Source organism: Primulina tabacum, chromosome 9, assembly GCF_025594145.1.
Source record: "Primulina tabacum isolate GXHZ01 chromosome 9, ASM2559414v2, whole genome shotgun sequence".
Taxonomy (NCBI): domain Eukaryota; kingdom Viridiplantae; phylum Streptophyta; class Magnoliopsida; order Lamiales; family Gesneriaceae; genus Primulina; species Primulina tabacum.
The window spans coordinates 31,930,333-31,944,016 of record NC_134558.1 but is presented as its reverse complement, the minus strand read 5'-3'; the positions used below and the strand labels follow the sequence as shown (position 1 = coordinate 31,944,016).

Sequence of the window (13,684 nt, the reverse complement as noted above, 5' to 3'; positions counted from 1 at the left end):
TAGATAGCGTGGAGATCCGGGCTCAGAAATGGACTAGGATTCAGTATTTGATCTATAGTAATTGAAATCTAGTTTAATAGGAATGTATTAAGTACTAGACTTGTACTTTAACTTTAATATGTAAATTAGATTGATTTACATTACGTTTCCGCTGTGTATTTAAAAAAAAAAATTATGTTCCACATTACCTAATTGTTTCATTTGATATTAGAAACGGTTAAGGAAATGGTTAGTGTCCGGGTCCCCACAATGGTAATTTATTTTATCTTTAATTTCTTAAATTCTGATATTTAATTAATGTCTCAATATATATCTCAAGCTTACATTTTTCTTCAAGTGTCATTGAAATATGTCACTAAATGTCATTTTATGATACTTTTCCAACGAAAATGAACATTGAGTGCATGTCGATTCTATGCGTTCTTTTGCAAATTTTCTAATATTGTATTTGCAGTATAATTTGATTGGTTTGAATAGGAGTGGTGATGAAATGCATGTTAACATGCAATTTTTTTCCCTGTCTTCATACTTTGAAGAATGGTAACCCTTTGTCCGCGAATCTAAAATGAAGTTGTTCAAAGCAATCATTCTTCCTCGCACTTCGTGGGGAAGGGGAGTTTATGCCTAAATCAGCTTTAATCTTTTCAGGATTCACCTCTGTTCCTCTCTATGAAACATATAACATAGAAACTTTCGACCTCGCACACCGAAGGAGAATTTTTTTGGATTCAACTTCATTTGATATTTTCTCGATATTTTGAAACACAATGTAAGGTTGTCCCCATGTTTGATTGCTTGAATGGTTTTAACGATCATTTCATCTATTTAAATCTTCATGTTTTTTCCGATCAAGTTTTTAAACATTTTGTTCCCCAATCACTGATATGTAGCTCAAACATTCTTGAATCCAAATGATATTACTTCATAGCAACAGATTCCCTGATCAATGATAAAACTCGTTTTTTCTTGATCATCGGTAGCTATACCTATCTGGTTGTACTCTTGGTAAGCATCAAGGAAGCTAAGCAACTCCCAGTCTTCAGTCAAGTCGACCAACACGTCGATTCCGGGAAATGTGAAAAGATCTTTCGGACATGATTTATTTAAATTAGTAAAATCTATGCACATACACCATTTTATTCCTGGTTTTGGAACCAACGCGACATTCACAATCATTTCGGGTATGATACTGGCCTAATGTATTTTTCTTTTAAAGGTTTATCCACCTCTTCAGCTATGTGTTTATTCTTGTCATGACCAAATGACCTCTTCTTTTGTTTTATATGTTTTACTTGTAGGTCTTGATTAAGTGCATGTTTGGGGGGTATCCATGGTAAGACCTCATCACCCCCAAGCAAGCACATCAGCATTGTGTTAGAAGATCAAAGCCCTTTCCACTTCTGATGTCAAATCTAACCCAATTTTGAGGGTTTTACTTGGATTACCGAGAACTATTTTTATGTACTTGAGGGCTTCTGCCTCAATTAGTCTCTTTCCTCTGATCCTACCTCAATAAGGTGTGTCTTATTGGCATCTGCATTTTATTCAATGTTTTTCTTCTTCCCCTTCAAGGAATCTTCTCAAGGGCCCTGCCTTCTATGACTTTCCATAGAGTTCCGTAAAATAGCTGCATAGAATTCCTTCGCGAGCCAACTATCTACAATCGCCTCATCTGCTCCTTCTGGAGTGAGGAATTTCAGTTCCATGTGATATGTGGATGCTATGGCTCTAAACAGACTCAGGATTTGAACATCCGAGTATGACATTGTGAGCCGAATGGGCTTTTACCAATAAGAATTCACCATCTTCATGGCCCTTGGGGAATAAGATCCTAAGGAAATAGGCATGGTGACTTCTCCTACTACTTCAACTAGAGGAATTTTTACTTGCAGTAATTGTGCGTTGTTCATCCTTATTTTCTGGAATGTGTCGTAAAAAGTGACGTCTGCTAAGCTTCCGAAGTTCACTGATATCTTTTTTACACAAAAGTTAGAATTGTGGAGGAAATTATTAAGGTGTCGTTATGTTCATCTGGGAGGTTTCCAATTCTGCGTTTACAAAATACATCTCCTCGTTTGTCTTTGATATCTCGTTCACCACCTGGGCGATGGCTGGATACGAGGAAGCTTGTTCTCCTCCGGCGGTAGCATGAGAGTCTTCCTCGCATTATTTTTATCACATCAATCTGGACCCTCGCTTATAATAAATGTTGTGTCTCATGTGGGCATATTCTCTTCTTCTTGCTCGTCTCGTCTCGCTCTCTTTGATTTTCACGTTGACGACCGTCGTCTCGATGTTTGTTATCTCATCATTTACCGCGAGATTTATCCACATAATCACCTAAGTATCCTCGTTTAATCATATCAGAACCATGTATGCCGTTGTCTTTGGATACTTCTTGATCGATTATTTGTGGAGAAAACGTTGAGCCAACTGTTCAAGCTTCCACTGTTTCCGGGAGATAGTTTATTGAACCAAGCAAGTGCGCGTCCTGATAGAGTGGTTCATAAAATTTTACAGTAAGAGGCGTCGCTAATGTCGTATAAATCTGCTTTTGTATAAAATCTGTCAATGTGATCTTGCGGATCACAAGTTCCTTCAAATTCTGAGAGGTTGGTGATTTCATTCCTGTAGACAGTTACTCGACCAAGATGACTGTAGTAAATGGGCTATCGAGCGGGCAGGATTGCCAAAGACTTTTCTTCCCCATTCATTGTGTATGACCTATGGCCAGGAATAGTTCGTAAGGACTTTACGCCTTGCGAAGGGGCGCCCTCCGCGTTACTTTGGGCCTCGTCCTCCATGTGGGCGGTCTACTTCTTGCGATGACCTGGTTGAGCCTTTCCGTCTCCCGTTGTAAACGAAGTTCCCACATATGACACCAAGATGATTATCCAATGAATATAATTATTTGAATTATGTAAATTGGAGTAGGAAAATCCGAATCTCTTATAAACGGGTCCAGGTAATCATATACTAGAGTCAAGACCGATCCTAGCAATTTTTGGGCTCGAGTCTAACTTTTTTGAAAAATTCTCTCATCGTGTGTTCATATTTTTAGTTCCATAACAACTTTTCGAATTAAATCAATATATTAAAATTAATATAAAAAATAAACGAATAAAAAGATCAAACATGTCCAAAATGATAACTAAAAAAATCACCTGATAGAGTAGATTTATACATTTCGCCGAACAGATTGTAGACAACAGATGAAATTGTCGGATACTATAGCAATACTACTGGTCTAGTGCTATGATACAAAATTTTAGTTCTCGATGAAACAAAACAATCTTGTACGAGAAAATAAAAAAGAAAAACCAACCGCCAAAAATAGTCAGATACGGTAAAGAATATAGCGGAAGATTCGTGATTATCTAGAAAGATTGAGAAACTTCATGGTTTAGATTTTCTAGGGAATTCACTATTAATCGAATAACACCAAATGAATCTCGATTCTAGGCGCGGCTGTGCCGCTTGCTGGCGAAAAAAAGCGGTAGCGAACGTTCTTTTCAATAGGTTCTCTGTAGTCAAATATTTCATATGAACTAGTAGTGTTTGCGCATGAGGATTGCGCGAGTTAAAAAATAGAGTCAAAAATATTTTGTCCACTAAATAAACATTGAGTAGGCAGAGCAATTTTTTCCTTTTATGCGGGTTAAGACTTAAGAAATACTAGTTACTCTGCATACGCGATGTGTGTGTACAGTCTTTTTTATCATTATCGATGGACTAAAGTGAAATTTGACAAATTATGGAGGGACTAAATTGATATTTGAATTGTTTAAATAAAAAAATAAAAATAAAAGTGTATGTTGAAATTTAAAAACAAAAAGCAAAAAAACAAAAGTGTAATATTATTATCATATAAGAGTAAAAAGTTGGAAGAAAAAGTTGATGTCCTTCCTAGGTGGTTACTATCATGTCCTCAACTTTAATAAAATAGAATAAATACATGAAATATTAAATTGAAATTAACAAAAAGAATGATTGTTATTTTTGTAATAAAAATATGAAGATATCAACCTACCAAAGTTAGTTATTATAATATTCATATTTTTAATGATATAATTATAAGAAATATTGAATATTGGAATGTGTGGAATAAAGTCTGAGGAAGACAATGACTTTGTTATGAAAAAACTCAAAATAATATATTTATGTTGGAAAAACATATACTAATGTATAATAAAATTTTCAAAAAATTATAGGCCCATAAAATAAATGGGCTTGGGTCAATGGACTCTCATGTCTCTACATAGGCACGGCCTTGACTAGAGTAGAAAGATCCGACTAACTCTTAAACAGTCTTGTGAACGGGCTCGTAAACATGTACATGTAGTCAGTAAATAACAAATATTGTGGGTTGTCACCTATAAAAGAGACAAACTTCAGAGGCGTCGAGAGTTGCTTGGCAAAGACACTCCCACACTTACATAGTGAGCATGCTCTATTTATTGATTTTTCAGGAGTGTTTAGTGGGTCTGTGTCATTGTATCTCGGGTTTTGAATGATAAAATTGAGCTTAATAATTAATAAAATCAGACTTCTGACCCATCAATATTGCGTTGGCCCTTATTCCATTGCTTCAGCATGAGATGGAAAGCGAAAGACACATTTGCCCAAATACAATTGCTTTCGAAAGACTTGCTTTCAAATGAAGTATTTTTAGCTTAAGTGAAGCATGAGATGGAAAGCGAAAGACAGATTTGCCCAAATACAATTGCTTTCGAAAGACTTGCTTTCAAATGAAGTATTTTTAGCTTAAGTGATGATGTATAAAATAAAATAAATTTTATTGATAAAAGATTTCAATTCACAGTATGTGGGGCAATCCTATCCTTCGGAAAGCTGTTTGCGAGAGCAGCACAAGGCGCAGAACTAGGAATTTGTACGAGGGTGGGCTGAGCTAAGTGAAAAGCACAACTTTTTTATGTGAAAAATTAATGATAATTAGTGCGTCAAAATACAACAAGACTTTAATATATCACAATGAACGATATTTCGACCAACAAACAGACGAATGAGTCAAAAAAAAATGGAGTTATACAATACTTTTTTATTGCACACAAACTCTACAAAACCGTCTCACGAGTTAATTTTATAAAATTTATCTTCAGCTCAACTTGTAATGTATATTCGCAGTAGATGTACTTTATTTCATATTGAACGCATAATCTAATAATATCGTTTCTCGAAAATATTAGTATTATGTATGTTTCGAAATCTTTTATTTTAAACCAGGCAAAAACTTGCGTGAGACGTCTCACAGGTCGTATTTTGTGATACAGATATCTTACTTGGGTTATCCATGAAAAGTATTACTTTTTATGCTAACAGTATTATTTTTTATTGTGAATATCGGTAGGATTGACCCGTCTCACAGTTATATCGATAATTTTCAATCTAAGCACATCCAAAATACTAAGCCTGGAAATTTTCACATTTAGCAAAGTGACAAAGATATTATTAAATGTACTGTTCAAAATTCAAGATTACTTTTGAGTAATATTTAAGCAAATTTAGGTTTAACGCATGAAGTAACAAGAAATTGGTAATGGGAGGACAAACCATTCTCTAATATTTCTTGAGCTACCCCGTCAAACCATCTCTTTCTTTTCCTACACATAAAAACAACAAATCCCTTGCCCTTTTGTGCAATCTTGAATTGAATTTGATGGTATAAAAGTCCCTTTTCATGCCCGCCATGGAATCCACAACCACCCCCATACCTTTTGAATTGATGTTTCATGTTGATTTGTAGTTGACAACTTGGGGAGAAGATTAAAGAATTTTACTAATCCGTTCGAATATTAGAAACCCTTTTAGTTCTTGCTGTGCAGTTCTTTCAGGATTTTGTCTTTGAATTTGATCCCAAGACTGGGTTCTTGGAGAAGATGGGGTTTATGGATTCTCAAGTTTTAGTTGCCCTTTCTCTTTCTCTTTTGGGTGGTTTGAGTACTTCTCTTGGTGAGTGGTGATTAACATTTTCCTGCATTTGGTTTTTGATATTTGAGCTAATAATCAAGATTGCGTGTTCTGCTTTCAGTTGTTTGAAGTGTTTATAAAAATATTGGATTTTGGGGTTGCGGGGTGTGGATTTGAGTTTGCGAATTTGGTGTTTTGGCTAACTGAATTCTTATTTCTTTCCGCATTTGCCGTGTTATTTAAATGATGAGCTGCATAGCTGATATGGGTTGAAGCTTTAGCAGTCTACTCATGTTCATTCCTTTGCATTCCAAAGTTCCATGCTTTTGTTTACCCTGGTCAAACCAGCCTTAGTTTCTAAATTTAACTTTCTGATTTAAATTATCCACCAGTTAGGAATTTTATGGTTCTGGACTTCTTGACTAGAGTAGAGCTATGGATAGTTTTTAGATTCAAGATTGTACAAGTACTCCGACAATTCCTGCGTTCGGTTTTGGAGTCAAGATTGTGTTAGCTTACTCTGGCTATTGTATCTTCGAGATCAGGATCGTGTCATTTAATTGTTACAGTTTCTCTTAGCCTTTTAGGGAACAGAAACTTAATGATTCATTGTTTTGTTTCTGAATAGGTGCACTCTTTGTTGTCATTAATCAAACACCAAACTTGAAGATGCTTGGGCTTTTACAGGTGATAAAAACTTTCAGTTTTCAATCCATACAATTTGTGAATTTATATTTTCTATAGCTACAATTGTTTGATTTTGTGCTAGTTATAAGGTCTGTATTTCAATCTAGGCGGCTTTCCAGACATAAATTTAGCATCTCTTCCATGCAGGGTTTTGCTGCAGGTCTGATGTTAAGCATATCTTTCTTTGATTTGGCTCATAATGCCATCAACTCAATTGGCTTCTTAAAAGGGAATATCTGGGTGAGGTTCTTTGATAGTTTTGTGCTTATCGTTTATATATGAGTACTCTTCTTGATTGAGGAATCATGATTTGTTGGCCTTGCAGTTCTTTGCAGGTGTAATTTTCTTCGCTATTGTAGCTAATTTCATACCAGAACCAGAACTTTCACCCATTTCAGATGTGAAAGGCAAAAAGGTCACCCATGCAATGTATTTATTTCAATGAGTGGAGATATAAGTTTGCTGCCATTTGTGGTTATTTTTGGCAAAGTTCCTTGAACTTCATTTGTGCATCTAAACAGAACAATGGGGATGAAGGAGGCAAAGATGTCTTAAAAAAGCATCGACGCCAAGTGTTGTTCAGTGGAATCATAACAGCGATAGGTCAGCTTGTTGTGTCAATGTTTCACTTACTTCTTGGATTATATATCTCAATAGATGGCAATAGTTTGCAAATAATTTCCATATCAAATTCTAAAAAAAAAGTTACTTTAGTTTGTTGGCATATATGTTTTGCATGCACAAAAAGAATTGCAAAAATGATATATTTATTGATGGGATCGAAATCTTAAATCATGATTGCATTTTCAACTTCATTGGAAATATGCTGCTTCCATGTTTTAAATCTGTGAGAGGCATTGTTCAATTCTTTTATTTGATCTATTTTGATAAATAACAATCAAATTCCCTCACCTCAAGTTTCTTATACTAATTCTCAACATTTCTCTGATGTTGAAATTAATACTACCCTTTTCTTTTTTCAGGCATTAGCTTGCACAATTTCCCAGAAGGAATGGCAGTGTTCCTTGGATCGATGAAGGTAAATAAATGGAGATTGATTTCCATGATATTGTATGTGTAAAACAAAGTAATTTCAATTGTTGGAAATATTCAAATGTTATTGGATGTATTAAAAAAATGAAATAATTGAACAAATGCATTTCTTAAACTATATTATGTGCACATTTCTGTCATGTTTTTCTTTAAAATTAATAAAGGAAAAAGTCTTCTCAAACTTTCCCTTCCAGCGTTCTGGATCCAATATAGCATCAACACTTCACATAAAGTATTCATGTCCTCTGTTTGTTCATCTCTTTCAGGGCCTTCGCGTTGGTGTGAACTTGGCTTTCGCCATTGCTTTGCACAATATCCCAGAGGTGTATATAACATTAATATCTTATTGTTCTTTCCTCGTATCAGTTCATATCTTATTAGTTCTTTCCTCGTAAGAAACATGGTTCTTTTACATGCCGTATGTTGAAACAAAGTTTCAAATAAAAAATAATTGCTGACCTTTGCAGGGGATTGCTGTTGCACTTCCTGTTTATTTTGCCACACAAAGGTACTGATCCTCCATGCTGCCCTTTAATTTACTGCAAAACTTGATGGCCTTATTTACTTATCTCCTTGATATCATTCAGTTGATCAACATGTAGAAATAAACTTGTCACGAAAGATTGTATATAATAAATGTTTGATTTGGTTCATGTGTTGATTAGAACTTTTGAAAACACCCTCTTCATATTATGCTTATGATATCATATCATGGAATTATATATTTGACAAAAAGGAAACATGGGTGGAGTGGAAGAACCTGGTATTGGAAAGTATCCAAGCTCGTCTCTAAAAAGTCGAGCAAACAATTGTGTGGATGATTTTGGAATATGTATGAACTTATCATTTATCTGGTGTATTTGTGGCTCAGTAAATGGAAGGCATTCAAGTTGGCCAGTCTTTCTGGTTTAGCCGAGCCCCTTGGTGTTATTATAGTAGGTGTGTCACTGCATTATTTCTTGCACAAATTGGTGAAATAATGCCAAATTTCAGATTTTACTTGTTTCTTTGTATGAAAAATTTGCAGCTTACCTATTCCCCAGCAGCTTAAATCCGGAAATTCTAGAGGGCCTCCTGGGATCAGGTATATGTTTCCTCTTGTCATGACAATATACACTGTCAGCAACAACACGCGACAAATTGAAACGAAATGAACAATGAACGAAGATGCACGTATTTTATGTGGACGGCCCAACTTACAATATTTCATTTTGTTAGATTTCGTATTCTCTGTTGCATTCATGCGAACATAATATATGCCACATTTTTATATCAGTACATGCAATCATACGCATACATACACACGTACATACATATATATCTCTTAATCGGTACAGCAATCGCACAGTTATATGCATAAATATCAGTACCTACAATCACACATATTTATATACGCAAATCGTGCTGCTACCATATTTTGTTTAATGAACGCGTATATTTTCCAGTTGGTGGGGTGATGGCTTTTCTTACGTTGCATGAAATGCTGCCATTGGCATTCGATTATGCGGGACAAAAACAAGCTGTTAAGGCTGTCTTCTTTGGCATGGCATTCATGTCTGCAAGGTATTTTTCTTGACCTAAAACCTGAAAGAAGAGGAAAAGCCGATGGAAAAATTAAGGAAGTCCCCTAAATAGGAGTACTAGTATTCAGAGGAAAAGTACGAAAGAAAAAATCTGTGTAGGTATAGACATACATACACAACTTAATAGTCGGAGGGGTAATTCTTGGGGTTTTGTTGGAGTGTGAGCCGATAACGTATTTCTTAATGGTTTCTTTGATTGTTCTTTGTTTCAACAATGTTTTCTTTCATTGCAATTCGCATCGGGTGCATTGTTGCTTATATTCGAAAATCCATGGCATAGATTTGAATTACGTTGAACGACGGTCGGAGTAGTATAAAGCACGAATTTTGGAATTTTGATGAGCATTCTCTGATTATATGTTTACTACATTCTCTGTTTCTTGCAGTCTATATTTTCTTGAAATAAGTTTACCAGCGGATTTGAGCTTGTAATGATCGAGGGGACACATACTTTTACGCGGATCCTACGACACTGCTCCATTATTCCTCTCTTGAAGAAGAAAAGAAATATGGGATTTGAACTGCGATGTCCAAAGGGAACAGGATCGAACAATAAACTAAATTTTAGACCCTTATTTTCTAATTTTATTTCGGTCTGGATTGGTAGTCATGGGATGGAAGTTAACATATAGGGATATTTATGTAATTGCATTTCATTTGGTGGTCTATTTCGGTATTTCACAATTGTTTCCCACCCCCCATTTTATTATGAATGAATTGTGATTTTAAAATGTTAACCTTACTCTAATGCGATTGAAGCGTATAATTAATCAATTGATAATTTATCTATCATATCTCTGTTTACTTGTCATATTATCTATTTATATATTAATTAATTATTTTATCTCAATCAAATCATTAAATTTAAATTATAATATTACTTTAAATAGATAGTATTATTGATATTTTTTAATTATTAAAATTACAAAATGATAATTTATAATCTTATCTCAAATTTAATCAATCAAAACAAAACAAACTATTATTTATCCATTAAATCGAATATTATATTAACTATCATTTTTTAATCATATTAGATTATTTTTCTCAATATTATTATTATATATTTAACTTCAATCGGTACCTTAATGTAAATAAACGAATAAACATGATTTTGGTGTGATCTGTTAAATAAATGAATAAACATAATTATGTGTACAATATGGAAGTGCTGGGATTTCTTATAAATTTATTCCTCAAAATGGTGCATTAATATATAGATTCCAAAAGTTAGAAATCAATAAACACCAATTTATTCGAAGACGAACAAATGCTAAGTGTGGAGAAATTAATCTGCACGAATATTATAGATGTTTTTAGGGATTTATTTTGTCATGTTCATGCTTATTTGGAATTTTAATCCGAATTTGACGCTTATTTCCTCTATTTTTTTTTATTGTTATTAGGTTTGATCAATATGAGAAAAAAATTAAATAAAAAGGTATACGATACATTTCCAATTTGGAATCACCTCCGAAAATGAAGGAAGAATGGACCGAAATAAGAAAAAAGAGCGAATATAAAGATTTTTTGTATGAAAAGCACAACCTAACATGTCAACTGCGTGCAGTGTGTGTCTCAGTGTAATTCAGCACACGCACGTGTCACGGGAGCTGGATTGTTTTTGGACTAATTTTGGATGGAAATTAATTATTTTCAACAGCTTTTCAGATGGAAAAAAATAAATATAAGCCTTGGAAAATATTTTTATAAATTTTTGCAAATTTGATGAGACTTGGGTGAACACGAGTCGAGTCGAGTCGAGGTTTACTCGATTTTAATTTTATAGGATCGAACTCGATTAAGTATTAAATTTCAAGTTCGAACTTGAGTCGTGAAAATATCGAGTTACTCGAATTCGATCTCGAAAGTGATAGTAGCGTAATTTTAGGGTTTAAATTTTATTTTTATATGGACAAAATATTCTTAAATTATTTATCTTTTAAAAAATATATATATTGTTACTCGAGTAGTTCGTGAGATACTTAAGTAGAAATAATTAAAACTCAAATCCGTGAAGAATTGATATACTCAAACTCGATTCTAGATCGGCCTAATTAAGCTCGAGTCAAATTTTGACTCAGTCGCTCACGAGCTACTCACAAATAAGTTGACTCGCTTGTCATCCTTACTTGAGAGACTATGGCTAGGGCTTGAGGGCATGGAGATAAAAGTTCAATTTTCAAGCAAGACCAAGTGTCAAAATCGTTGAGATTTCTTCAATCATTATCGTGTTTACTTTTATGAATCTGAACATTAGTCTTGGGTTTTGTTTAAAATTTATGGAGTATACATGTGTAGAGATAAAGCCATCAAGACAATTTTTTATTTTTTTTTCTGGAGTTTGGTCAATATTTTTTGTCGTTTATCATTTCTCGTCAGATTATTTATTAGTATCTTTTTTATTAACTTTAATTAATCATACATGTTGCAACTGCGATTATAGAGAGAGTCTTTTCGATCGAATGAGTTATGATCGGACGAATGATAGTCTCATTATTTATTTATATATACAAAAAAATATTTCTAACAGTTAATAAACATTTTGTCTCAAAAAGATCAATTGTAAGATTTTATAATGTGTTTTATAAGAAATATATTATATATTTTTTGATTTATTTATTAATTATGATATTGATGTATACACCAAACCAAACCAAATCCAAATTTGGTGGTGGTAGAGTACAAAGGGATGGATGATGGTGGATGAGCAAAGTGCAAGGAATAATGCGATTGACAAGACAGATCATAGGTCTTGCTTTGACTCCATCATTCACCACCTCTGTCCCCTTGTCAAATCACAACGACCTTTCAAACTTCCATCTCTTTTGCCCCCAAATACTTTTTTAATATTATTTTCTACCCATTTTCTTTCTTTTTTTTTTTCCCATCATTTTTATGCTCGTCAAAATTATTTTATTTCACCCCACCACCCAAAATAAATAAATATATATATATATATATGTAATCATTTAAAAAAAATTAGAAGAAAAATGATTTGACTACATTCATATACCTCGTAATTCTGATAATTGTGGTTTTTTTTGGGGAATTGTGTCATCATAGCAGTAAAGATTTGCGTTAGGAAAAAAAAATTATCTTAGATTAAATCATAAAATATATTGAAGGATTGCGAATGTATCATTTTCAAACATAAATCAAAATAAAAATAAAAATAAAGTATATAAAAAAATTGATTATGATATAGTTATCAAGGTTTTTTTTTCTTTCGAAAATCATATAAATAAAATTCATTTGAACAATTGATTGGATTTTTTTGGTTTTACGTATGAATATATAGAAAAGGGGAAAATATAGTTTTGGCCAATAATTTGTGTCGGATATTTCATGATTTTAGTCTACTAATTTGACATTTTTCCAGTTTTTGTCTTTTTTTAATCATATCACTGATATGACATCATATACGTAACAATATTTGATGCCACATTTCAATTTTTGGTGACACGTCATGATTTACAGCTCAATACACTTTGGTGAAATGTCTTAAAATTGGAAATTTGAACGAGCTAACGGGCTGAAATCGTAAATTATCTTTAAAATGAAAAAAAATGAAAAATACACAAGTAAAATGTAATTTCCTTATCGAACATTGCATTAATATCACAATATCATCGTGTTAAACATATCAAAAAGGTATTAATTTTTCTTTCTTATCCCAAATTTTTTTTATATAGTAGGTCTCTTATGACTTATGAGACGGTTTTACAAATCTTTTTCTGTGAGATGGGTCAATCCTACCGATATTCACAATAAAAAGTAATATTCTTAGTATAAAAAATAATATTTTTTCGTGGATGATCCAGATAAGATATTTGTCTCACAAAATACGACCCGTGAGATCGTCTAACACAAGTTTTTGTCATTTTTTTTTCAAATTTTCGGTTCTTCTAAACTAATGCCAAATTGGTGTTCTGAATTAAGAAAAATATTTTTTGGACTTTTTAATTAATATATTGGCGACAGGAATCCATATAATAAAATAAAGTACACAAATTCCACATTAACGATGACAAAATTCAAAAAATATTATTTGGACTTTTAAATTTTAAAAAACATTCAATATATATTACCCTTAATTAAGGAAATAATCTTAAAATAACTAATTTTGATATGGAGAGCAATACCTAATTTGTTTTACTTGAAACACTAATAAAAATTAGTAATTATTTTTTAAGTATTTGAAATATTTCATAATATATAGGTTTAGATGCAATAATTGTAATTGTTAAGTAGAACAATTGGAATGTGATATTTGGGTTGTTGTATATTTGAAAAATATGAGTCGCACAGTTACTAACAACTATAATTTTTGGTAAATTGACAAGTTTTTGGTCCTATAATTTGTATCAGAGCCACGGTTACAAGTTATATTCTCATTGAATATAGGGAGTGGAATCACTTAGAGAAATATT

At 32.9% G+C, this 13,684-nt stretch overlaps 1 protein-coding gene across 1 annotated transcript; it reads left to right on the top strand.

The window, feature by feature from the left end:
- The first annotated feature begins 5,542 nt into the window (after positions 1–5,542).
- Positions 5,543–10,043, top strand: LOC142555230 (zinc transporter ZTP29). The gene is made up of 12 exons (XM_075665987.1): positions 5,543–5,970; positions 6,557–6,615; positions 6,763–6,855; positions 6,941–7,030; positions 7,137–7,218; positions 7,599–7,654; positions 7,935–7,991; positions 8,136–8,176; positions 8,540–8,607; positions 8,696–8,752; positions 9,114–9,231; positions 9,638–10,043. The coding sequence occupies exons 1-12, from the start codon at positions 5,898–5,900 to the stop codon at positions 9,681–9,683; spliced, it is 840 nt and encodes a 279-aa protein (XP_075522102.1). The 5' UTR covers positions 5,543–5,897; the 3' UTR covers positions 9,684–10,043.
- Positions 10,044–13,684: the final 3,641 nt, after the last annotated feature.

Coding starts and splice junctions, on each gene's coding strand:
- LOC142555230 (XM_075665987.1), top strand. CDS start 5,898: ATGGGGTTTATGGATTCTCAAGTTTTAGTTGCCCTTTCTCTTTCTCTT. Junction 7,992..8,135: donor CTTTGCACAATATCCCAGAG/GTGTATATAACA, acceptor TGACCTTTGCAG/GGGATTGCTGTTGCACTTCC. Junction 8,177..8,539: donor GTTTATTTTGCCACACAAAG/GTACTGATCCTC, acceptor TTTGTGGCTCAG/TAAATGGAAGGCATTCAAGT.